This window comes from Colias eurytheme, chromosome 10, assembly GCF_061535395.1.
Source record: "Colias eurytheme isolate Ceu_HAF_F1 chromosome 10, ilColEury1 Martin Lab GWU primary, whole genome shotgun sequence".
In the NCBI taxonomy this organism is placed as follows: Eukaryota; Metazoa; Arthropoda; class Insecta; order Lepidoptera; family Pieridae; genus Colias; species Colias eurytheme.
In genome coordinates, this window is record NC_142989.1 from 8,205,948 (window position 1) to 8,231,202 (window position 25,255).

The 25,255-nt window shown below is 32.8% G+C and overlaps 2 protein-coding genes across 5 annotated transcripts; one reads left to right on the forward strand and one right to left on the reverse strand.

Moving 5' to 3' along the window:
- Positions 1-548: 548 nt before the first annotated feature.
- Positions 549-24,594, forward strand: LOC149905314 (methionine aminopeptidase 1). Of its 2 annotated transcripts, none has more exons than XM_090106660.1 (6): positions 549-861; positions 14,001-14,271; positions 14,509-14,680; positions 15,056-15,350; positions 17,253-17,389; positions 22,575-24,594. In XM_090106660.1, the coding sequence occupies exons 1-6, from the start codon at positions 738-740 to the stop codon at positions 22,674-22,676; spliced, it is 1,101 nt and encodes a 366-aa protein (XP_089962786.1). In that variant the 5' UTR covers positions 549-737; the 3' UTR covers positions 22,677-24,594. The 2 variants fall into 2 exon arrangements, with proteins under 2 accessions (XP_089962786.1, XP_089962785.1); XM_090106659.1 differs by lacking the exon at positions 549-861 and adding an exon at positions 13,684-13,933.
- Positions 1,422-11,368, reverse strand: LOC149905315 (uncharacterized). 3 transcript variants are annotated; one of them, XM_090106661.1, is made up of 7 exons: positions 11,242-11,368; positions 5,873-6,056; positions 5,629-5,730; positions 4,117-4,353; positions 3,476-3,586; positions 3,078-3,122; positions 1,422-2,800 (listed from the first exon to the last, which is right to left on the reverse strand). In XM_090106661.1, the coding sequence occupies exons 1-7, from the start codon at positions 11,316-11,318 to the stop codon at positions 2,561-2,563; spliced, it is 996 nt and encodes a 331-aa protein (XP_089962787.1). In that variant the 5' UTR covers positions 11,319-11,368; the 3' UTR covers positions 1,422-2,560. The 3 variants fall into 3 exon arrangements, with proteins under 3 accessions (XP_089962787.1, XP_089962788.1, XP_089962789.1); XM_090106662.1 differs by lacking the exon at positions 5,629-5,730; XM_090106663.1 differs by lacking the exons at positions 5,873-6,056; positions 11,242-11,368 and adding an exon at positions 6,079-6,244.
- Positions 24,595-25,255: the final 661 nt, after the last annotated feature.

A 25,255-nucleotide genomic window follows, 5' to 3' on the forward strand; every position in this document is an offset into this window, starting at 1 on the left:
ATAACATAGGTGATATATAAATTAATTATCAAGTAGCTGCTCACCCCGGCTTTGCGCCGGTATATTTTGTTTAATTGAAGCGTTATTATAAAAATATTTCCAACTATATTGCATGAGTTTATAGTTACCGAGATTTTTTTATTACCTAAGTTTATCTTTTCGATCGGATCAAGCTCTATAATGCGTCGCATCATGAGTCGTGCAAAATTAAAAATACAAATTACCCAGTTAGTAGAACTTGTTGTTAATCGTGTTTATTTTTTTATTTTTGTTCCTATGTAAATCTTCAATTTTACAAGCTTTCTCGGAATTGTCTCTATTGTGTGATTCATCTATCTTATCATCTAATCTTATCAATGGACAAATCGATAACACTCAATTTATTCAAAGGGCGTAAAGTTTGTGTTACATACTTTTGTTAACTGCCGTTAGAAATACATACATCTTTTTTTATTACCCGCATCAGTAACTAAGTTTGTGACCATTTTTAAGCGTTATTATTTTTAAAATCAACTGTATAAGTCCAGAAATTTATCCGTTTTTAATAAATACAAACTTTTATCAACAATTTTATACACGGCTGCGGCTTGCTGGATATTACTGGAAGGAAATAAACACAACAAAAATAGAACCACTTTTAAAACGAAACCAAACGTCATAGTGACGCATTTGAGATTCGTTGTAAAATTTTCGTATTGATGGAATTTTGTGATTAAAATTTATTAATTGATTGTGCAATGAACACTCAAGATTTGATATCTGGATTTAATTTTTGGTATATTCACGCCAGGAACGCTTTTATCAGGTCCACGGATTTACCAGACGGTTATTTGAATCGCCTTCATAAATATTTAGTCTATGGTAAGTGTTTTTTTCAAATTTACTTCTAATTATTTGTAGAATACCCTGAAACCTTCCTGAAACACAGGAAGTAGGAATTTTCAAGGCTCCATAAGTTACGAATTACGATTGATTTGAATGTATCCCCTCACCTTTATAAACATTTAGAAATAATGTGGAAGTTATCACGTTTTCAGAAATTAGTTTTATTTTGTTTTCCTTATTTCATGACAAATACTTTTCGATGTAACTTAAAAGCAAGCTTCGGCAAAGCGCAAGTTCAAAAGTTAAAATTACAATGATGTAGAAAAGTTGTTCCTATATTTTTTTTATCAACATTTTCACAATATGTATAGTCGAGAATATGTTTTGAAACTTTAGCTTGAATTTCGCACAAAGACCATTTCACCTTAAATTTGAAACTGTCTTTATTAAGTTACTTAATTTGAAGATATCGTCAATTTTTTTGTTGTTATTACAGACCAATAAGAAAATGATTGAAGTGGAGTTACCTTTATCCGAAGTTTTAGTAATAGGTACGCTATACTGTAGAGTACAAATTTTTTTGAATAAAACTACACTTTAAGTGAACTCAATAGTATTTATTATAAACATTAAAGTAGATTGACATCCGCAGGTGGTGTGGTTACCATGACGTATTAAAGCAGTATTCATTCCAGTTTGGAAAATGTCAGCTATATCATCTAGTCGTCTAGTGCCGTGCCGTCTCTTTCCCTCACTGGAAATAATGCTGTTTTAAAACATCCTGGGAAACCCCCAATTCATACAGTATTGTATCAGCTATTATGTGCTAAAATCTATGTAAACATATTTTTCAACTACGAACTTAACGATAAATCTGTTAAAAGATGACATTTTCGAATGCTTGGTAAAAGTAAGTAATGCAACTTAACTCTCTTTTCTTGTTTCTTTCGCCATATAATTAATGCTTAATGTGCATATAACATAAATTACCTATACCTACATATTTAAATTATACTTTTGCATTTTAGTATTAAATATCAATCAATCAATATAATATGTATCTTCTTCTTATATATAAAAATGAATCGCAAAATGTGTTGGTAAGCGCATAACTCGAGAACGGCTGAACCGATTTCGATAATTCTTTTTTTATTATATTCCTTGAAGTACGAGGATGGTTCTTATGTAGAGAAAACGTAAATATTATGTACCACGGGCGAAGCCGGGGCGGACCGCTAGTATACTTATATCAAAAAATCAGGATAGACCTTATATTTGGCCAAGAGACATTTTACGCAAGTCTTTTAAAATAAACAAGTCAAAGATGAATGAAAATGTTTAGAAGTCAAACTTCTTCTTTCGGCTCTTCTTAGATTAGGGTCGCGTCAATGCAATAACGTCACGTCATGGAGTAAGGTGACGATTTTGGTATCTTCTAATCTTGCCAAAGAAGTTTCATATCTGACATGTGTGCTCGGCACACGCGCTCTTTTTTTTCTTTAAGGTGGTGCTTCAAATGGCGCTATTTTCCACATTATTATATTTTATTACCTAACTAGCAAATCGGGCGAATTCCGTTTCGCCACCAGAAACACCTTTTTTTGCTATAAACCTCACGGAGCCCGAGACCTTTCCAACGAATGCAAAACCGTGGAAATCGGTTCGTGCGTTCTGGAGTTATAGCGTCAGGAAGGAAAACCCGACTTATTTTTATATACATAATAGTATAGTAAGATCATTTGCTGTCACTGTCATCGCTTATTTTAGCATGACAACAGCATTTTCCCTCTCTATATGTTTTCACAATAGTCTGAAGGGAAGCAACTTTTTTTGAAAGCCTTTGATTTCTTGTTTGAAGTGATTTGACTTTATTTTGAGTTTTTTTGAGCAGTTCCGACTTCTTTTTTAACTCTTTACGCATAATTGATGCTTTTATCGATTCTATTGCTTCATCTACATCAGAACAACTTAAATCCTGAAAAAAAAAAATTGCCTTGAATAATAGCAGCGGTATCTTTTTTTTAAGAGAAATAATTATTTTTGGACAAAAACCTAAAAACCGCCTTCACAACTGGACAATGTTTTAATGAGACCAACGGAAGGCACTATTGAATCGAATTTTGTGACGACAGAGGGGATGGAGTGGCTCATAGGCTCTTATAACTAAACAATTTTAAATTTCGGCCCTTTAATGCCTTTGTGTTAACTATACCTATTCCCTACACTCAAATTCATAATAGGTATAAACTCACAGAATCTGATAGATTTCCATCATCAACCGGTTCCGAAATTGATATCTGAAAAGAAAACGATAAAGTTATTGTTAAAATCAATTAAATCTATATCTATACTAATATTATAAAGAGGAAAGGTTTGTAATTATGTATGTATGGTTTTCACGCATAAACTACTGGACCGATTTTGATGAAATTTGGCACAGATAATCTTTAGACCCTGAGAAAGAACATAGGCTACCTTTTATTGCGAAATATGTACCATGGGCGAAGCTAGGGCGGACCGCTAGTAGGTAATAATTTGCCGTGTTCACACTTAATAGCATGTTGTTATTTAGACACATGTATGCAAAAAAAATTATTGGATATTCAGGCTCAAACATGAAGTAATAACTAGTGAAATAAGTTAATCTTACAGATACATTTTCAGGTGCACCAGGAACACTGGTCTCTATTGTTATAGTTTCATCGTTGTCTTCCTCCATTTCGTCGTCACTGGGTGATCTTTTTATATATACACTATGGGTCTGGAATTTAAACAAAATAAATAATGTAATGATTTAGTTCACAAGAAAATCAATTGAACATGTACTATATTATAGATTATTTTGACCGCCTCCTTGGTACAGTGGTTGACGCGTGAGCGTAGGGTTCGATTCCCGGTGGAAACGAAGAAAAAAATGTTTCGATGTGCAGGTAGGACACAGAGAACTGATCACCTACTTGCCCCTGAAGAAAATCGATCAGTGAAACAGCATAATGCATCTGCCCCTTACCCAACTAGGGGACACGGGACTTCACTTTAAATAAATGCTATAATTTCTTTGTAATATTTCAACAGACTTAATAAACTGCCTATGTTTAAAATTCTCTGAATTAACTAGTATTATTAGCTTTGTATCTGCAATATACATGGAAAATTGAGTCAAAACTAGTAAAATAAGTGAATTTTTTGCTGTTTCCACGCCTTCTAACTACTTACTTAACTGTATTTATTAATAATATTTTCATGTTTGTTTGTGTTGTAAGTACTTATTCTGTAAAAGTAGGTACTAACCTCTGGTACTGGATCCTCTGTTTTAATGCGTTTATCACATTCAAAACGCTCACGCGAAAGCGATTCACTAGATGAAGATGATGATACCTCTTTGTTTAATACTTGTCCACATTCCATTCGACTACGTTCTTCATACGGCTTTTGACAGTCGAATTTATGAGGATTTATATTCGGTTTTATCTTCAATGTTCCTCCAACGAGTTTAAATTGAACAAAATTGTCGGTATCATTTTCAATCTGTAATGAAACATAAAACGACTTATCAAAAGTTACATAAATATTATATACGGAACGGGTAGATACCAATTATGTTTTAAGAAGATACTTTGCGATCCAACTTACGAATAGGATCGATTCAGCGCCTCTGTATCTCTCTGTCTGTCTCTGTCTCAGCATGTCTTAATAGTTAATAGCAATGATATTATAGGTAAAAAGGTGTAGACAGGTTACCAAATACGAACACAACATTCGATCAACAAAAACGGCACATTACATTATGATTTTCTCTTTGACGCCTCAAAGAGAAAAATTACGATAATTGAATCATGTCAATTCAATTGCTGTGCGAAAAATGACAAATAAAATTGGCTATAGTCCATACTTCCATACTATTAATCCTTATTAATATTATAAATGCGAAAGTAACTCTGTCTGTCTGTCTGTTACTCAATCACGCCTTAACTACTGAACCAATTTGCATGAAATTTGGTAAGTATAGAGATATTTTGATAGCCGAGAAAGGACATAGGATAGGTTTTATCCCGGAAATCCTACGGGAATGGGTTTTTCTTTGAAAACGCGGGCAAAGTCGCGGGCGGAAAGCTAGTATATTATATAGGCGTACAGGTGCAGCGTCCTAAGAGAAACAAGTGATAGGGGTCAAATAGCTTTTCTGCTTCTCTATCACACATGTTATTTTAAAACATTTCGGATTTTTCAAATTGTCAATCGTGAAAAGTTGCGACGCAAACATATCCTACAGGAAGTTTCCAGTCCTCAATAAACGCAGTTAAAAGACTTCTGTTACAATTACTTTGCCGATATTGGCGAAATCCACCTGTCTTTTTCCCAGTCAACTACAAGAGTGCAGATCATTATTTGACTTCAATTTTCATTAATTCTCTTCTTTATAAATCAAATTCTTACGCAGTTAGTTCATTCTGGTGAAATTGAAACTTGCCCAATACATTTTGGGTGTGCCAGAGTTTTTTGAAAGAATCGGCTCACATAATATTATTTATCCACATCTGGTGAATAAAAATCTGAAGTAATTGCGAATATGCTATGCAATAATCTAATAGTGCTTTCGTTCAGACTCAATTCATTTAATAGTCATCAAATATGTAATTCTTAGAGCGTATACGCACTATGCGGGTAGCCGCATTGCGGGTAGCCGTCCGGCTGACCGCAAGCACAATTATGTACGTAATATTTGACTCAAATGCGCTATACGTCTTTGTAACCTTTTGTTTCTTCTCTTCCTATTTATAAAAAAATATTCTGAATACTTACTCGTGCAGCTTTTTGAGGGGTATCGAAGAATGACTCAAAATCAGACGAATTTTCTTGAGTAAGACTGTTAGGTCTGCCAGATATTGATTGTGCATTAGGTAACTGGAATTTTTTTCCGTAATTAAGAAAAAATATGCAGCGACTATAAAAATTGAAAATGCAAACTTTACAAAAAACATGTTGCCTGACAGAGAACAATATCTATGTTTACGCGGAAATAGTGGGTAGTTATGTTATAAATTACATCCAAATCAGGAACCGCAGTATTTCTTAAATATATGTTTCCCTTGTCAGATGTGTACTTGTCTTCGTCTTTAAAATGAATGGAGCATATTTTGCTTGATTTATTTGGTTTCCAGAACTCTTCCTTTCTCTGTTTGCGGACAATTTCAACCCACTGGTGGCACTTTAGTTCATTTGTTGGAAATCTAGAAATAAATTAATACTTACATTGATTTTCATATTTTTAATTCATTGTACTTATAGTGGTCCGCCCCGGCTTCGCCCGTGGTACCTTCATATTTAAACTATCCTATCTCTCAAGTTGGATCGAACTGAACATGGTGTGCGAATTTTATTATAATCGGTTAAGTGGTTTAGGAGTCCATTGAGGAAAAGGCAACGGGCCCCTAAAACATCGCTGAAACGACGGTTCTGGCTCTAGCGCATATTGTTGTAACCACAGACATGTATCAAGATAGACTAAGCGAGTGTATGTACTTCCCGTGTCCAAACTAAGATTATGAAACTTACTTGACGCTGGCCTACACTCAGTCCGCGCTTGCAGTTCGCCAAGGAAAGACGTGAAGCTGAATAAAGTAAAATGCCGAATTACGCCGTTATAAACTGTAGAAACTCCACAGCTGTGAGTGGCCGAGTTAGCAGAGATGTTTCCTTCCACCGGTAAGTAATTTTCTAATCAGAATATGCACTATTTATTTTAAAATCAAATAAAGAATATCTGTGGAAAACGATCGTGACAAACACGGATACCAAATCATACGAAATGATTCGGAATACATTGCGGCTTTTACTTGGCACGGTAAAGATCGAGTCGTATGATAACAAGCAATGAATAGCGTCTTCTCATTTTTCTGTTCTCATTTTTCTGTCCAATTTTGTGGTTAGTGATGTTCATTTGATGCAACAGTTCTCGATTCTAATCGATTTTATAATCGAACAGAAAAATGATAATTTGAAGGAGCAATTTTTCAGAAAAAAAGGCATAGATTTTTTTTGTCATTTAATACGACTTGACCTAGAACTTTTAAGTATTTTAATACAAAGGTACTAAAAATAAATATTATGACATGGACGCCATTAGTTAAAGTGTCATCTTGGGAGTTTTTTAAGAAAACTCCTTATTGCTTAGACTATGTTTGTTTTTTCAGTTTTCCAAGTAACCCGAACATAAAAGAAAAATGGATTGATGCAACGGGACATAAAGATTGATTGATTGACAGTTTCATTACTTTCTTTCGATGGCCTCTCTAGTACGTAGTACACGGTAACTCAATGGGCATATGTAAGAAAAAGCTAAAACACATTAGTTTACTTGTTAGAATATTAAAAGGTTTATAAATTTATTTTATCATTCCTCTGTCTATGGTAATTATCATTTTTCTGTCTTGAATCGATTTAGTAATCGATTACGATACATTTATTTAATTACCTCTTAGACATAGATCTAGTTTGATCTGATTTCTTTCGATTTACTTCGATGGGATAGGACGATACTAGAATCGCCGCGCGAGTGGCGTCCTAATCGATTTAGCGTAAAATGAAATTACCATCACTAAAAAGCGCTCGTGACGTCATAACGCGTCAAGGTCAGTACAAAAAATATGACACGCTTGGTTTTCATACAGATCGCGGTACTTGCGTAGTCTATCTATGTCTGTGGTTGTAACTATATAAATAAGTAAATAATAAAAGGTTGGGTGAAAGGTACCCAAATAAAAAATATTGACAAGAACTTTATCGTAAACAGTCATAGAACCTTTTTATTTGTAAGTGCATATTTCAATTCGAATATTTAAAAAAAAAAGTGTGTGCGTGTAACCTTTACGCGCGATTGAAGTAAAACGCACATGTCAATATAACCTTGTTATTGAATATTATAAAATGTCGCAATTGTCAGAAAATTTATTTTTAATTTACTTATTTTAAAAGTAATAAATAAACAAGTATATTTAGAGATTTTCAAAAAATTTTGCAATTTAAAATAATGTTTTTAAAACTGTTGAATTTTTCATTCACTTTGCTATTCACAATTGATCCGTTTGAAAATTTTAAAATAAATAATCCTAATTGATTATGATATTTGCCACTAGCTGGCGTATAAGTCAAGAAGCGTGTAGTATATGACATATATGTACTTACAACCAATCAGAATTATTATTTTTAAATGGCGGAAACTACACAGCGTTACTTCCGTCAGAAAAAAAATTTGAGTTACTCCCTAGTCGCGCCTAAAGAAGTTTTACTTCAAAAATGTGAGCCGTCACGGACACGGGACGTCTACTTAAGACCGCCTGCGGCCTGTCCAAAGAAAACTTCCGCGAGAAATGTCCGACAGTCTGTCTGACAGCAGCTTGCAAGTCTACTTGGCAGATGTTAAACATCAACATTATATTTTTGTATGATACATGGACCTATAAAAAAGACGGACGCCGTTTTACGAACAAACAAAATGAAACCACCGTAGTAAGCTAGCTATCATGTAGACAATGAACACGCACACACTCTCATCATAGTAAGCTAGTCGGCCACCATTACGTCATGAGTTACCGACTGATTAACCGGGTCTCTGTTTCACTAAAAATATTTAAAATGCCGTCTTGCGTGCTTAAATGGTGTCGCATCAGTACAATTTAAAATAAAAAAACACAGAGGATTACATTCCACAGGGAAACATTTTATGTCATATCCTATTTGTTTGGTTATAAACTGACATTACCTCTCCTCCCCTCAATATTGGTTGAACAAGTTTTCATACATTTTCCTTTAGTTTCGCGTCCAGTGGTTGATTCGTCCAAGCTAAATAGTAATTACTTTTATGCATAAGTTCTAACAGTTACAGTACACATAAAATCTACAATAAATTGAAAAATAAAAATACAAAAGTGTGGGGTAATTAAATTACTGCATCTGACAATCAATCTGGCACACACACATGGATGAGTTGCCGCCATTACTAGGCTTCACTGAATGCTTAGGCGATATTCCGTCCGTCTTTTTTTATAGGTCCATGGTACGATAAATTTAATGAAAACACTACTGTATAAAGACTATGTATTGACTATGTATAATGTACCTATATATACCAACAATATACTTAATATAAAAGGCATAGATGCGTTAAATATAGTAACTAAGTAACTACAAAGTAAACAACTAAAGTAATACATTCGAAAAATTATGGCTCCGGTTACGCACACTTATAAAACATAATAATTTAATGTCAAACGTATAGCATTTGAAAGTCGAGAAAGAGATGGCACGCTAGTTTCTATACGAAAAAAAAAAGAGATATACATATCCATCTGACAGATATTTTATTGTCTCTGTCGCACTCGTATAGTGAGCAATACTTAGTGATTTGACATTGTTTAATAAATATCAAATAAACATTGAATAAACAGTAATACTTATAGGTGAGTGATCCTTTGACTTATAGAAATCTTTGTCAAATAGTTTGTACAGAATAGTGCTTGCACACACGAGACGAGAGTTGACAAGACGCGACCAAGTACAACGACGCTTCCGGAGCGACTAATTAAAGTCGGGCCATTTGGCCCGAATTTATGGTGGCACTTCGTGATCGTGAGCGCAGATAACGTATCTACGCCCTATTACCTATATTATATCGTTGATATATACCATCATAATACTATAGCACAGTATTACCATTATTTCCTACAGTAGTGCGACGAATGTACTTGTGCAGAGAAACGGAGGGGAACTGGCGGGGGTCGGGCGACGCGGGCCGCGTAAAGCAAACACGCTTAGTTTGCTTTACCTAGCGCGAAAGGATGACGCAGTCGTATTTTCTGTGTAATAATTTTATTATACATAGGTACTTACATATTCTATTATGGCGCGCACAAACTGTTCGGTTTACGGATGTAAATCTACATTGAAATCCCAGAAGGAAACAATATTTCAGAAAGATTGTATTAATTGTATCTGTTGAATTAAAATCAAATCTATGTATATATGTTGTATTCATTATTTTCTAATCAGATTGTACATCCCAATGCGAATGCATTACTTAGTTAAATGTTATAATATACAATTAAGAACATCCAAAAATAATTTGGAAAATCCAAAAGTGCACGCCTCATAATTTTTTTTAAATTATTATTTTTGTTTATTTAATAACAATTAAACCACATCGAATCAGACCCTGAAAAATGAAAGGGTTCTATTCCTGAGCATACTCAAGCGTAAGAGAAAAAAAAAGACTCGATTAGTAAAGTATTTCGGTCGCTATCGTGTTAACAAGAAAAAGGATCCGCACATACAGACACACGGACGTCCAAGACAGAACTTTTTTAAACTGTTTTTTAACTAGTTTAAATAACAAAAATGACATCAAAAATATCATGAACGTTAAAAATAGTGTTTTTTCTCAATATGTGTGTGTATGTATTATCTTACAAGTGCAATGTATGATACATAAAGACATTTTAAGTTTGAAAAATCAGATGTTTTGCGCGAAGTGACAGTAGTACCCACCTCAACGCTTCGCTTATGAGGCGTGCAATAAAGTGTCCACGTAGGTAAATAATATTTAGCAGTGCAATATCTGTAATTATATATTTATGAACAAATAATTACATCAGATTTAATAATCGCAATTATTTTGAATGTACATATGAATAAAGATTTCATCATAATATTAATAATCACAATTGTTTTATTTCCCATTTGTTGCAACCCTAGCGTATTTTCGTGTGGCAGCGTCATTACCTACGCTGGCGGCGGCATCGCGCGACATCAAAGGCGATTCCTTACTGTAGGAAATAATGGTAATACTGTGACTATAGGCTATAGCCCCGGTGCGGCGCCACCTACGGGCGCCACGGTATGCTTGGCACGCCAGAAATCGGTTTTGCTTGCGCTTATAGTTAGATGTTTGACATCCAAAAAATGACCAGTTGAAAAATAACAATGCTTTGCAATTGCCCAAAAATTTTCGATTTTTATTATTGAAGCCCCCTTGGCAATATGCATTTTACATTTTGTATTTGAAGAGATCGTTTAAATTATAGGTGAAAATGAAATCTTTTACGGAACACATACGCCAATTATTATACATACGCCATTAGTACATACTTACCTGCCAACAGGTAATTACTTATCTGTTCATTATGCGTTAATTAATCAATAATTAATTAATTAGTAATGAGACACTGGCAAATAGTTGTCTTATTCTATTCTATTGCCATCATAAACGAAAAAAAATAGTAATGACGTCTATCTCTTTCGCTCTTGAGAATGAGCATATTGTTGTTGCATTCATTCTTCTCTGACGCCACAATATTATTTTACTAGTTGTTTATATGTATTTAATTTGTCCAAATAATTAAGAAAAAATAGTAAACTTACGAATGATATGTTATTCCTTGACGTTTACAAGTTTTGCTTGTATAATTTGTGCAATATCTCATGACACACGACGGCATTTTCGATATTTTTGGTATCCGTTGACAACAGCAACGCGATATCTATGGCGAATGGCGATACAAGGGCGATACTGAAGTCAATTCAGGCTAATAAGCCACATTTCAACGTGCCACTGACAGATAGGGTTGCCACCCGTACTATATTTTATCTATACCACATCACTACTAAATAGTAACTACGTTAACTATAATAATATATTGTATTTATATAATGTAGTATTGAAAAATAGATTATTAAAAATAATTAAGTAAGAATAAATTCTACATTTCCAGCGATAATTCAGTATAACGCGAACAGATAGAAAATAGATCTGAAAATAGCGGCGGGTACTTATGGTACGGTGGGCAAAACAACTTCTCAAACATATTTTTTTTGTTTGGTTCTTTTGGAAAGGTAAAGGAATCGGTGCCCATAAAACACATGTCTTAAGTGGGAAATAATTACATAATACATAATTAATTCTTTTTTAATATTAATAATAATAACCAATAATGGAGAAAATAATGTCAAAAATATTTATAAAATAAATAATTTAAAACACTGTTAAGCAATCAAACGGAATGCAAACAAATAACAATCAAACTCAACAATATCAACGAAAACAACAAAATAACAGGGACTTAACCGAACGAATTTAACGATAACTCGGTGCGTCAAGTAGCTCGGAAAGCGAATCCTAACTGATTAAAAAAAAATATAATTTCAATTATATTTTTGTGCAGTCTTTACTGTGTGAGTATAACAGCGATAGAGAGTGAGCGAGAACGCATGCGAGCGGACACCATTTACAGATATAATATTCTCTATTTGTTCTTGTAATACTTGAGTTTTTTTAGTTACATACTAATTATAAGTTACGTTACTGTGAATATAACGCGGCCGCTTCACAGCATTTACTTTTATCATTTTGCTTTGATCCTTTATATAGGTATATCAATCAGAAATAAGAAGCTATTATTAATACATATGTAGATTTATTTTATTAATCATTTCACTTTTTTTACTCTATAATTTTATTTGTATTAACTAATCCAATAGAAAATGGAAACTTCCGAATTGTTATATGTATTGATTTTTTATGAGCGTACCTATTTAAATTATTCTGAATCAGTTTGTGAATTACGTAATATTCCCTTGAATAAGTTTAAGTACCTAGTCTAGTTAGTCCTTTTTTGTCTTCTGTAATTTTAAATGTGGATTATTTTTATGCACGTAATGTATGCGTGCATTAGTAAACTTGCTGAATGTTGTGTTCGTATTATCCCCATACAAGTGAAATCCCATGTGCCCTAGTGGGGTAAGGGGCTTCCCCAGGCATTATCTTCTAATTTCTATATTCGTAGGCATTATGCATAAATCTGTTTCACTGATCTATTTTCTTTTGGTACAAGTATTCAAATACTCTCCAAAAAGCCAAATGCAATACTGGTACAAAAAGATAGGCGAAATAAAAAAAATTTGCAGATTTTCGGCGGTATGGCGACCATTTGGAATCGTCCGAAAAGTATGGCATGGCGATTTTCGTAAATGGCTGCACGACGATGGTTACCTGTGCAAAAGTTAGCTTGCATTTTTCTTTTTGTCATTGCGTACTAAGACCCCTGTAGAACCGCCATCCTGTTACAAATGACTCGAAATTTTGTGTCAGTATCTCCCGGTCTAAATGTTTTATTGGAATTTGACAAAATATGTTCTTTGGGAAAAGTTGTTCAGTTTTATGGGCTTATTACAAGTATTATGGGGATTTTATTACATTCTGTATACGTAAATATGATAATTCATATAAATACACAAATACAATAACAAAAAAGTTTGTCAACAAACAATTTGAAATAATTAATAAAATAATTATCAATTTACGTTATTTTTATTTTCTTTTTTGATGATCCTACCATCTGTCAAAGTCAGCTTTGGCCGCCATTGAAGATTCGTTTCTTTATTGAACTGACTAATACAGTTGAATTGAGATCCGACCACCTTCCCTGAAGTTGATCGACAAAAAAAATGTACGTATACCCTTTTCAAGTTACAACTACTACTTGTTGTTATAATTTGAAACTATATTTTTAGGTACATATCGATCTTAGTTATCGATCGACAATATTATCTTTTGTAATTTGGACATTTATTACCTACTAGCGGTCCGCCCCGGCTTCGCCCGTGGTACATAATATTTACGTTTTCTCTACATAAAAACCATCCTCGTACTTCAAGGAATATAATAAAAAAAGAATGATCGAAATCGGTTCAGCCGTTCTCGAGTTATGCGCTTACCAACACATTTTGCGATTCATTTTTATATATAAGAAGATATTTTGATGTTTAGTCTATGTTTAGAACTTTTGTCAAATGTCAATGTCTCAACTCACAAGTCACAACTCAAGTTGTTTCACAGATTCATAGTTATTTTTGTAATAATATAATATTATTTATCCATCAATTAAGTTAAGAAAAATGGCTTCAATTGGAATGTGTGAAACGCCTGGCTGTACTTCGAATGCACAGCTGCAATGTCCTACTTGCGTGAAATTAGGGATACAAGGTTCCTTTTTCTGCAACCAAGACTGTTTCAAAAAATCATGGAAGACTCACAAAATCATCCATACTTTAGCGAGTGAGTGTTTATAGGTTATGTTTCGGTGACTAGCACTGAAGTTCAATTTATTGATACTTTGTTGTAGAAGGTGAAAATACAGATGCATCTAACGGAGAATATAATCCTTGGCCGTCTTATCCGTTTACGGGGAAGCTGAGGCCATACCCACCTGGAGCTAAGCGTACTGTGCCGCCAAACATCGGCCGCCCGGATTATGCCGACCATCCAACGGGATTTCCAGCATCGGAAAACGCTGCTAAAGGTTCCGGCCAAATAAAGGTGTTAGATGACGAAGAAATAGAAGGCATGAGGGTTGCCTGCCGCCTTGGAAGAGAAGTGCTTGATGAAGCAGCCAAGTTAGTAGCACTACAAATTATTCTAAGGGAAATTTACAATACTTATAAGTAACATGATCTTTAAATTGTCTTAGTGAAATTTGTGTGTATTTAAAAAAAAACCATCATGAAATACTTTTATTGATAACAGATTATTTAGACTAATATGCCAATATTTATCTTTGTAAAACATTGGTTTTTCATGTTCCTGCAATGTAAAATATATGGGAACCCTACTTTAATGAAATAATTTTTCAGAGCGTGTGGTGTAGGAGTAACTACAGATGAAATAGACAGAGTGGTTCACGAAGCATGCATTGAACGGGAATGTTATCCGAGCCCTTTGAACTATCACAATTTTCCAAACAGTTGTTGCACATCTGTTAATGAGGTTATATGTCACGGTATCCCAGACACCCGTCCTTTGCAGGTATTTTTATAACAGTATATTATTTAATGATGTTTACCTTATTGATATAAGTCATTAAAAAATAACATTTGAAATGGTTACTTGGAAAGGAATTAATTCATTGTTAACTAACATTTCATACATTGAAAATTTCCCTATATTATTTCTATAGTACACTTTATTGGCTGTCCTGGCAAATTTTGCCAGCAGTTTGTATGAATGTTTGTAACTCTTTCACAATAAAATGTCTGATCAGGTCTGTATGCAATTTGGTAATATTAATATCATATTTTATTAGATTCCAGCTAGTATTTTAATTTAATTACTTAAAATAAAATGTCCAGTAACTTTTAATAACTCCTTTTATCTTATACATGATCATTTTTTTTATTGCAGGACGGTGATCTTTGCAATGTAGATGTAACTGTCTATCACAGGGGCTTCCACGGTGATCTGAATGAGACATTCTTTGTTGGGAATGTTCCGGAATCCTCTCAAAAATTAGTTCAGGTCACATATGAATGCTTGCAAAAGGCGATAGCTATCGTTAAACCGGGAGAGAAGTACAGGGAAATTGGAAATGTGATACAGAAACATGCACAGGCGAATGGACTCAGTGTAGTGAGGTCATACTGTGGTCATGGAATACATAGGCTATTCCATACAGCGCCGAATGTTCCTCATTATGCTAGTAAGCAACTATTTATGTTATTTTAATTATTTTATCTTTACTAATAGGGTCGATCAACTTTTAATGGTCCGACGGTACACGCATCATGTCCCTGAACGATAATTAATAAACATGAAATCATAAAGAGTTAAATTGGTTTTAATTATATTCTTTTTAATATTTTCTAACATTATTGTAAACAAAATTTTAATTGTTTTATTAATTTGTGCGTAGTTTCATGGTTGTCCAGAGACTAAATGCAATTTTCCAGTACTATCACATTTGTCCCCAAGCTACAATGCATTAACAAACTTCGCATCACGAACACATACTATCACGACCATAAATACCAAATAAACTTCTTGTTTCAGTTAATGATTATTGACATAAAAACATACAAATATTTTTTTTTTATTGGATATAATACGATTTTCAGGCATTTTACTTTTGTCCCCATAAATCATCTACATGGCACAGACAACCGTAATTTAGTTATGAAAACAAAACACAGATGGCGCGGTAGATTCCTAAACAACAAGCTAAACACAATAATTAACTGTCGGGCTCAAACGCCATTTTGATTTGTATAAAATCACGGCAACAGTCGTCCGAGCAACGTTGGTGAGTGTGGGGTGGCTTTATTGTCAGTCCGTCAGACAACTGTGATTAAAACATAAGTACTTGATGCATTGTTATCAATTATACTACACGAGATGCGCTTTCGTCTATAATTTAGTGTGAGCTGAGATTAATATATAAAATAACAATAGTATTTGCTTGGCGGGTCAAAATTTTAAAAATGTCCCGCGGACAACCAGTCACTTGGCCAACCAAAGTGGTTGTACCATGGACAATTTGGTTGTCCCTAGGACAATAATTATATAAAACTTATACTTTAACAGTTAAATAGTTCATGTTTTGTTTATTACTCGGCTGTTTCGGGAACACATTTTTATTACGCAATTTTATGTCTAGTTTAATTGTAATTTTAACATTTCAAAAATCAAGACGACTAAGATGTCCCCATATGAAAATCACATTATACTTCATTCATTCAGTTATATCGAGAATCAATTCATTTTAATTAAGTAAAATCAATAATACGATACGTAACAAGCTCGCCTTAATAGTTTTTTTGTAAAAAATATCACTATTTCCGCTTTACTGAAACTTTTTTATATATGAAACATTGTTTGGTTGTTCAAAAGACATCATTCGTTTCAATTTTAATAAAAATATTTCGTATTTTGGGTGTAAATAGAACAAATATCAAAATATTATTTATTATTTAATATTAGAAGAATTTATTTTAATTCTGAAGGGAATTTAACATTTAAAAAAGTACTATTGTGTAAGTTGTCCAAAGGACATTATTTCCCGTGAATAGTTCAAATGTTCGTGAAGTTAAATCCACAAATGTATGTAATCAACATCACTGCTGCCTATATAATCTTAATCTACGAAGAATTATCTTCTAAATGAAATAGTACTTAAAATGCTGAAAATTAAGTTAAAAAAAAAATACGAGAAAATTATGATCGGGACCTTTAAAAATTGATTGACCCAATAACTAAAATATCAAACTTCAAATTTTTGTTAAATCTTTTCATGCAAATTAAATTCATAATTATTGTTATTTTATTAATGTAGGTGTAAGAGTTTTACCAAACATAGAATTTTATTGCTTGAAATAAAAAAATAATTGCACAAGTTTTATGTGTCTAAGGGACACACCATAATTTATATTTTATTTGTTATTTACATTATAATTAATAACTCAGGCCCCGGAATCACAGACACAATAGAAAATCTATTGTGTCGTGGACCGATCGGGCCGTTCGGGGCTCAATGGGTTAAGTTTTCATTATATATTATTTACAATACAAATTATGCTAAATGTATTAAATACAAATCGTATTACAGAAAACAAGGCAGTTGGTGTGATGAAGCCGGGACATTGCTTCACAATAGAGCCGATGATCAACGAGGGTGGCTGGCGGGACGAGCAGTGGCCGGACCAGTGGACTGCAGTCACTGCTGACGGCTCGAGATCAGCTCAAGTGAGTTTCTAACACAGAACATATAAAAGAGGTTAGAAAGGCCTAGACTTGCGCGGACTTGGCCACGCCCACAGGCGACTCCGGTTCTTATAGGAACGGCGAATTATTGCCATTCTAACTTCTTTTATATGTTCTGTGGTTTCTAACCATTTTATTTCCAGTGTTCATTTAAAGTGTTAAATATAACATAAAAAGTATATATCTGTGGTATTTGGTACGTACCACTTAAGTGCAAAATGGTGATTTTTGGGTATGAGCGTTTGAAAGTTTTCACGGTTGCTACCCTGTTGCTACAGATCGGAATAAACACTTGAGTAAAACAAATTTATGATATTTAAATGTCTATTATGTTCAAGTTTTGAACACTTACAAAAAAAATAAAAAAAATGTTCTAGTTCAAGAGTAATTGTTACTTAACATGTTTGTACCAAAAGAAAAAATGTGAAAATGTCTAAAACGTGTGTACTTAAGTGGATTAGAGCATATTTATTTGTACTCTTAATTAGTATTTATTCCTATTTTTACCTTAATGGAAAGGATTTTTCTTTTTTTTTTTCGACGGAGACATAAACAGACATTCAAAAACAAATATTATGGGGAAACGTCTTCCATACAAATAGATTTAACCATATATAAAAACGAATAGGAGTGTGATTTGCCACAAATAAGTACTCATAAAAAAGCCAGGAAATATTGTGATTTTCGTGCAGTATGCAATTCTCTGATACTCTCTCTACAAAGTAAAATCCTAAAAGTAGTGTGTGTGTGTGTGTGTGGTTCAGAAGTCACGGTAGTTCGCTTGCCTGCCGTGCTAGATGCTGCGGGATCGATCCCATCAACCGACATGTACCAATGTGTCTTTTTCGGATGCATAAGTATATTCTCTAATAACCAGAGATACATCTTCTATAACAAGAAAACATCATCATTTCTAATAACAGGAAAACATCGTGATGGCCGGGATTTTGGTCTGAAATCACCAACCAGCAGTGAGCAAGCGTGGTGAATACTGCTCATGTCTTCTCCTTGTGAGAAGATGTCTTTACCCTGCAAATAGTTACGAGCTGGATCCAGTCAAATAAAATTTGTTTGTAAAACGTCACTGAAAGTCATAAGATTGTTTCTAGTCGGACCATGAGACAATGATTTGAAATAATCATCATAAATTGGATCACTTATTGGCAGGAGATCTAAGATATCTTTGAATTTCAGAGCATCGATATTGATAGGCTCATTAGAGGCCAATGGCAAAGCCACTTCGGAGAATTCTATCTTTTCTCAGGGGCCTTAGACAAAGTAACAATTACAAAACGATAACGAAGTTAGAAATCGCAAAAATGTATGGGATTGACATTAGATAGACCACGTGATCTAACGCGGCGTATGTCAATCCCATACATTTTTGCGATTTCTAACTTCGTTATCGTTTTGTAATTGTTACTTTGTCTACTGGGCCAGGTCTCTTAAACCAGAAATACAGAAACTCTTCATTTTCACTCAAAGAGTATTTTAAAATCTACGTCATTAGACTTTTCATACATCAACCAGAAAAAACAGTTCTAACCAAATGTAGTTTGACAAAACAGATATGTTGCAGTATTTCTTTTGATAAAATGAGTAGTTAGTCAATAGTTTCGAAAATGGAAAGAAGGCAGATTCATTAATTAATTTTACATCATGGCGATTGCTGGTCATTTTCATTTATCTCGGGGAACGGAGATGGTGCTGTTTCTTTTTTGAATGAATCTTTCAATATCTGCTTAACAGGCAAGATATTATACCGTTTTTGACCTGGAAAACACTGAATATAAAATAAGCTACTCTACTTCTTCTGCCAAACGGTTAATAAAATGCCATAAGCATGATGCGATTTCATCCGTACCTCTTTGAGCTATTCCTTCATACATAACATAATGGAATGTTCGTTTAGTAGTAACTTTGCGGATTTTTAAATTAAAAGTCCAAAGTTTCTTTTATAAAAGGCTACAGATGCAGTTAAATTTGGAATCTGTAAACAAACAGCTTTTATCTTTTAGTTTCATAGTGAAATGTTGCCTTATGCTCCGATTTTTCTAAATCTATTTTAATCTGACATGAAAGAATGAATTTGAAGAGACAAAGAATCAAACCTTGTGCATGTAGGTATCGTTATTTGGCTTTTACCGTTTACCAATCTTTAAATCGATTTAAAGATTGGTAAACGTTTCTGAACACACTAAGTCGAGATCTTGCATCACATGCATGTTTCTTTATAGATACATAATAGGCTTGAGACCTAATGTCTGAACATTTAAATTATGTGCCAAATAACGTTATATTTAAGTAAGGGAGAACTCAGAGAAGACCTGTTAAGTTAACAAATAATTTTATTTGATTTGGTACAAATAAGTTAAGTGATGATAATAATTATTCAAGTTTGGTCTAATTATGTTAAGTGCTCTTACGTTGTAAATGGCCGTTCGTTGATTGAGTATTCGTTTTACAAGTCTATGTTAAGTTATATTAACCCTTAAATTGATTTCGTCCGTTTTAAAGGACATAGTATTTACACACATGCTGGCGCTGTTACAGTAGACCTAGGCATTTCCAATTGGTATATTGGGAAGGTACTAGCTATGTCCTTCGCGTACATGCAGGTTTCATTAGCGAAGCGAAGTACAGTCGCGAATGGTGACCATTTGAAACTTGCAAAATACGGATCTTTTGACTCTCCTGATAAAATTGGTAATAACTGTAAGTATTTTGGCTATTTTGCTTATAATGTTATATTATTAGTTAGAATACGATTGTAAGTATAGTATTTTGACATAATTTTTACATATTTTACAATATTTGGAATAAAAATCTTAGTTTATTTATGATGTCCTATAAAACGGACGTTGACAACTTGGAGTATACACTAGGGTATTCTTCACATGTCCTATGTAACGGACGTTGCCAATAAGGCCCTCCATTTTCAACGTCTTCATTTTGATATATTTTTCTCTATTTTTATTATGTTTTACAGTAGCATGACTTGGCAATCAATAAAAAATTCCCTCACTACCTCTGGCGGAAGCTGAAGAGTCTAATATTGAGTTGAGATGACGATTTCGAAGGAAATGTAGACCTACGGGAGTGATTTCACTATGACAACAATGTTAACCATTTACCCCCAGCACCATACCTCCGGAATAATACGACATATTGATTTGAGACACAATGAAGACCCAAAAATTCAGAATTTTTACCATCAACAAAATATTGTTGCTGCAGAATTACAGCCATTACATGCGGTGCCAGATGAATCTTCCCTACTTCTCAGTAGTTCTTCAGCCTACTTACCAGAAATATCACCCAATGTTTGAAAATTTAAATAATAATACCTTACAAATTAAAAAACTGGCAGCAAATGGATAATAAGTCAAAGAATCCAAAAAAAGCGAATTAAATTTTGTGTTTGTTTTCGTACTTCAGGCATGGTATATACGACTTCTTTGCATACGATCAAGCAAACACATTTCAATCTGTACAATTTAGTGAATGGGAAGAGGACTTTCTTGGTGTATTAGATAAGTTTTCAGGCTATGAAATACTATTTCTTTTCCCATTCTTAGCATATTCTTAGGCTGTGATTTTTGGTAGTGTCGTTTTTTAAAATCCATTATTTTTAACGATATCGTTAAAGTTTTAACCAATATTTTAAGACAGATGTTTGAAAAACTTATACTAGATCGTCCATTATTATAATTTGATAACAATTTTGAATTACAGAGCTGAAAATGTGTATTGTATTCATGTACCACGGTTGCAGGAATAATGTGCAATGTCCGTTATATGTGACGGTTCTAACATGTACATATAATTGGCAATGTCCGTTTTATGTGACATAGTGAAAACCATAGAAAAACATAAAATTTTTAATTTTTTTTTTCATTTTCCTCTTTTCTATCCTAATTCCAACACATCCTCCAAATTTCGACATTATACACACAAGTTATCTAGGGGTGACAATTTAAGGGTTAATATATTTGTATCAAATAAAAATATTTTTTTTTGTACTTAAGTGGTTTTGATACAACCTATTTAAGGTATTTCTACTATCAATAGGCTTATGTGACATAGACCAAACGAAAGAGGACGTTTTTATCAGTATAGATGGCCAAAAAACAAAAAATGGCCATTTTTGCACTTACGAGGTATATACCAAACACCACAGATATTTTATGATTATTTTAAAATAAAGATTAAAAATCATTACATCATATTGTGAATTATTATACTTATACATATTATAAAAAAAAAAACAAGATTGTATTAATTAAATTACTTTAAATAGCTAAGTCAACACTAAATTACTATTTTCTCTAATTTTTAAATAAACTTACTATTAATATTTATTTTAGTTCATGTAATCGATGTCACATTTAGTTGCTTTATATCCGTGTAAACATTCCTCACGAACACAGCCATACCGTCATAAGACGATATTATTGCACAAAATAATCTCCACTCACCCGCAAATTTTTTAATTTTTTTTGTCAAGGTGTACAACTTTATAAAATACTGTGAAACTTTAGAATAAGTGAATTGTAAAATTCTTTGAAAAATAAATGTCTCTAAACCTATTTCCGCCCGCGGCTTCGTTCGCGTAGTCATAGAAAATCGCCCGTATTTCCCGTCCCTTGGGATTTCCGGGATAAAACCTATTTTTCTGTTAAGTAATCTTTAACTGGACTAAGGGCCGATTTTTCAATGCTTGGATAAAACTTATTGGTCGAATAATGTATAAAACTACCATTTTAAAAACGTATTCTTATTGCCCGTATTTGACAGTTTACGTGACATTTTAATATTATCGTATAATACTTTATTGGACGGATAAGTTTTATCCAAGCATTGAAAAATCGGCCCTAAGTTTAAAGAATTTTAGACAATTTTAAAATGTTATCAATTTATTGCAAATGTAAGCAGACATTTTTTTTATTATTTCTAATTGCTCTTCTATCATTATTTTTTTTTTTAATTTCAACACTGTACCTGTTTACCTTATAAAGTAACATACATGTAATAATTTATAACTAAATCTCAGAAACTTATTAATTTAATAATATGTAGTAGATAATATATTCAATTTAGGGCTGAAATTGTTATAAAAATTTAGTTATTTAACTAACTTATTCCTATATTTTTTATTCATTTTCAGTTTGAACAAACACTTCTAGTGACTGAAACTGGTTGTGACATACTCACGCAGCGAGCGTCCGGTCGGCCTTGGTTCATGGATCAATTGGAAAAACTTAAGTAGCGCTAGCGTTTTGTTTGTGAATGCTGTACTAGGAAAACGAATAAATAAAAATAATAATAAATAAAATAAAACAATATACCTACAAACACTTGAATGGTTATGTCCCGGTGGAAGATAGTGATTGTTTCAGCTTGATAAAAGAAAAACCTACTGTTTTTCTTTTATTTATATCATATAAAAAATGCTGCAAATTCTATATTTTAATACTATGTAATTGTATACTCCACTAGAAAAAGTTGTTATTTTTTAACCAACTTCAAAAAAAGGAGGAGGTTCTCAAATGTTTTGAATCTTTTTTATTTGTTTAAATTCTTTGTGTAATAGGATAATTAATTTGAATGCTGAAACAATGAACAAGATAATCAACCATCAGGGAATAACACTTAGGAGTGCCTAATGCAACATTAAATCTACCGTGTTTTGTAGACCCTATTGCTGTTTCTGTTAAGTATTTAGAGACATAAGTACATGCATAATACATATAAATAGACAAATGGTCCATAAAATATTAATTTAAAAACCTGTTTATTACTAGTAAACTAAAATTGCAAAGACCTGCATAGACTTACAAATAGATTTTTACATAAAATATAAATTATAATTACAAAAAAAAAGTTATGTATATTCTATATTGAAAATACCAAAAATATTATCTGAATGTAAAAGATCTACAAATTCTACAGAATGTCATACAATTTAACATTACTTTTCCATATGTTCTCATATATTTGTTGTCATAAATTGAACAAATGATTTTTTTATAAATATATTATATGTATTAAAAAACCAGCAATATTTCAGAAAGAAATAACTTCCACACATATCTCGATACCTATATGACACTAAAATAAAATTACTCTTGGTATTAGAAGCCAATATCTCAAATACCAATAATTATTATTCAATTTGTGATAAGAAGCAATAACTTAAAGCCCAGTGACTTGATAATAAGAGTTTTTACATTTTTTAACTGTTGAGCGTAATCTTATAGACTTTTTTATAATAGTTATATGCCTAAAGGTGTGTTTCCACCAATAATGTGCGAGGATGTATAAGCGAGGAATGTGTTTGTAAATAACCTATCATATTGTTCATTTAGTTAGAAGTTTAAAGCCTTTAGCGTTTGAAGCTTTACTACAGAATACATATATAATATTACTACGTACAGAAGGTTCACTCCCTAACAAAAGTCAACTTTAGGCACACCCCGGACACTCCATACAAAATCATCGTTTTGACAGTCACACTGTAGAGACTGCAAATGTGTGTGTTAACGCTTTATGGTTGGCACATTTTTGACTAGCGTAAAAAAAAAATTCGCGTTTTTCTGATGAAATACATCCGTAAACAACACAATATCTAACCATTTTCTACGAAAAACGATAATCCCAAATCCAAAATAATAAAAATACTTTAAGTCAATTTGATTAATGTTGTCAATCTTCGTTGCGTATCATCCTTGCAGAAAAATGCGGACCATTTTATGTCTGATCGTGCGGGGTGAGGTAAGTGTTTAATTTTGGCGGGAGGCGGAGAGTGTCCGTTCTGTAGCGTTTAGCTACTATTATGTATTCTGTGCCTAAACTTCGGAGTGAAGCCCCCCCGCTATACTATTATTTATTTACAAATACATTCCTCGCTTCACATCCTCACACATTATTGGTGGAAAAGCACCTTTATTCAAGCCAGTAAAATAAATGTTACTATAATATATGTAGAAAAGCGGCCAGAACGGAAGATATAAATTATTATTGGAATGTTTTACAAGTTTGTGAATGTTTTTTGTTTCAAAAAACTATTTTATTTGTTCATATTTTGTGTTGTTTTCAATTGTATGGTTTAAAGCTCTGTTTACTTTGTATTCTATAAATATTTTGTGTACAAAGCGAAGATGTGAAATAAAAAGCGTGTATTTAAATTGGTTTTTTATTGCAATATTACTTAAAATATTACATAAAGTTTGCTTATTCTATAAAGAAAATAAATTAAATGCTCAAATTATTGAAGTTATATTAATATTTATTAGTCAATTCTATAGCAATTAATACCTTATTTTCCCTTATATCTGTTAGTAGGAATAATTTATATACTTAACACAAATTTAACTATGTTTATCTGTAATCTTGTTTAAAAATTAAAGAAGCATACCTTAATTTTGTGGTAGTATTGTAATTATTAAATTCAGGCAAAAATTTACTGTATTAATACAAATATAAAATACTATTTTACTTTCAGTAACAGTGTATTTATATCAAACTAGCGAATGCTCATTCTTGATTCTAACTCAATGTCAAATTATTTTAGTGTAAACAGGCGTAGAGCATTCTTTCGATGTACTTAGTGCGTTCGAAAAGATTCTATGGAATGTTCTAATACTGAACAACACTGAATACAAGTTTTAGACAGTGCGCGCACGAGCAACTTTGTCTCCGCAACTTTTTTGTCTCCGCAACTATTTTATCTCTCCCACCCATGGGCTAGTATGAAAGTGCGTGCACGTAGCGACGCAACTCGCCATACAAATTGATGGGAGAGACAAAATAGTTGCGGAGACAAAGTTGCTCGTGCGCGCTGGCTCT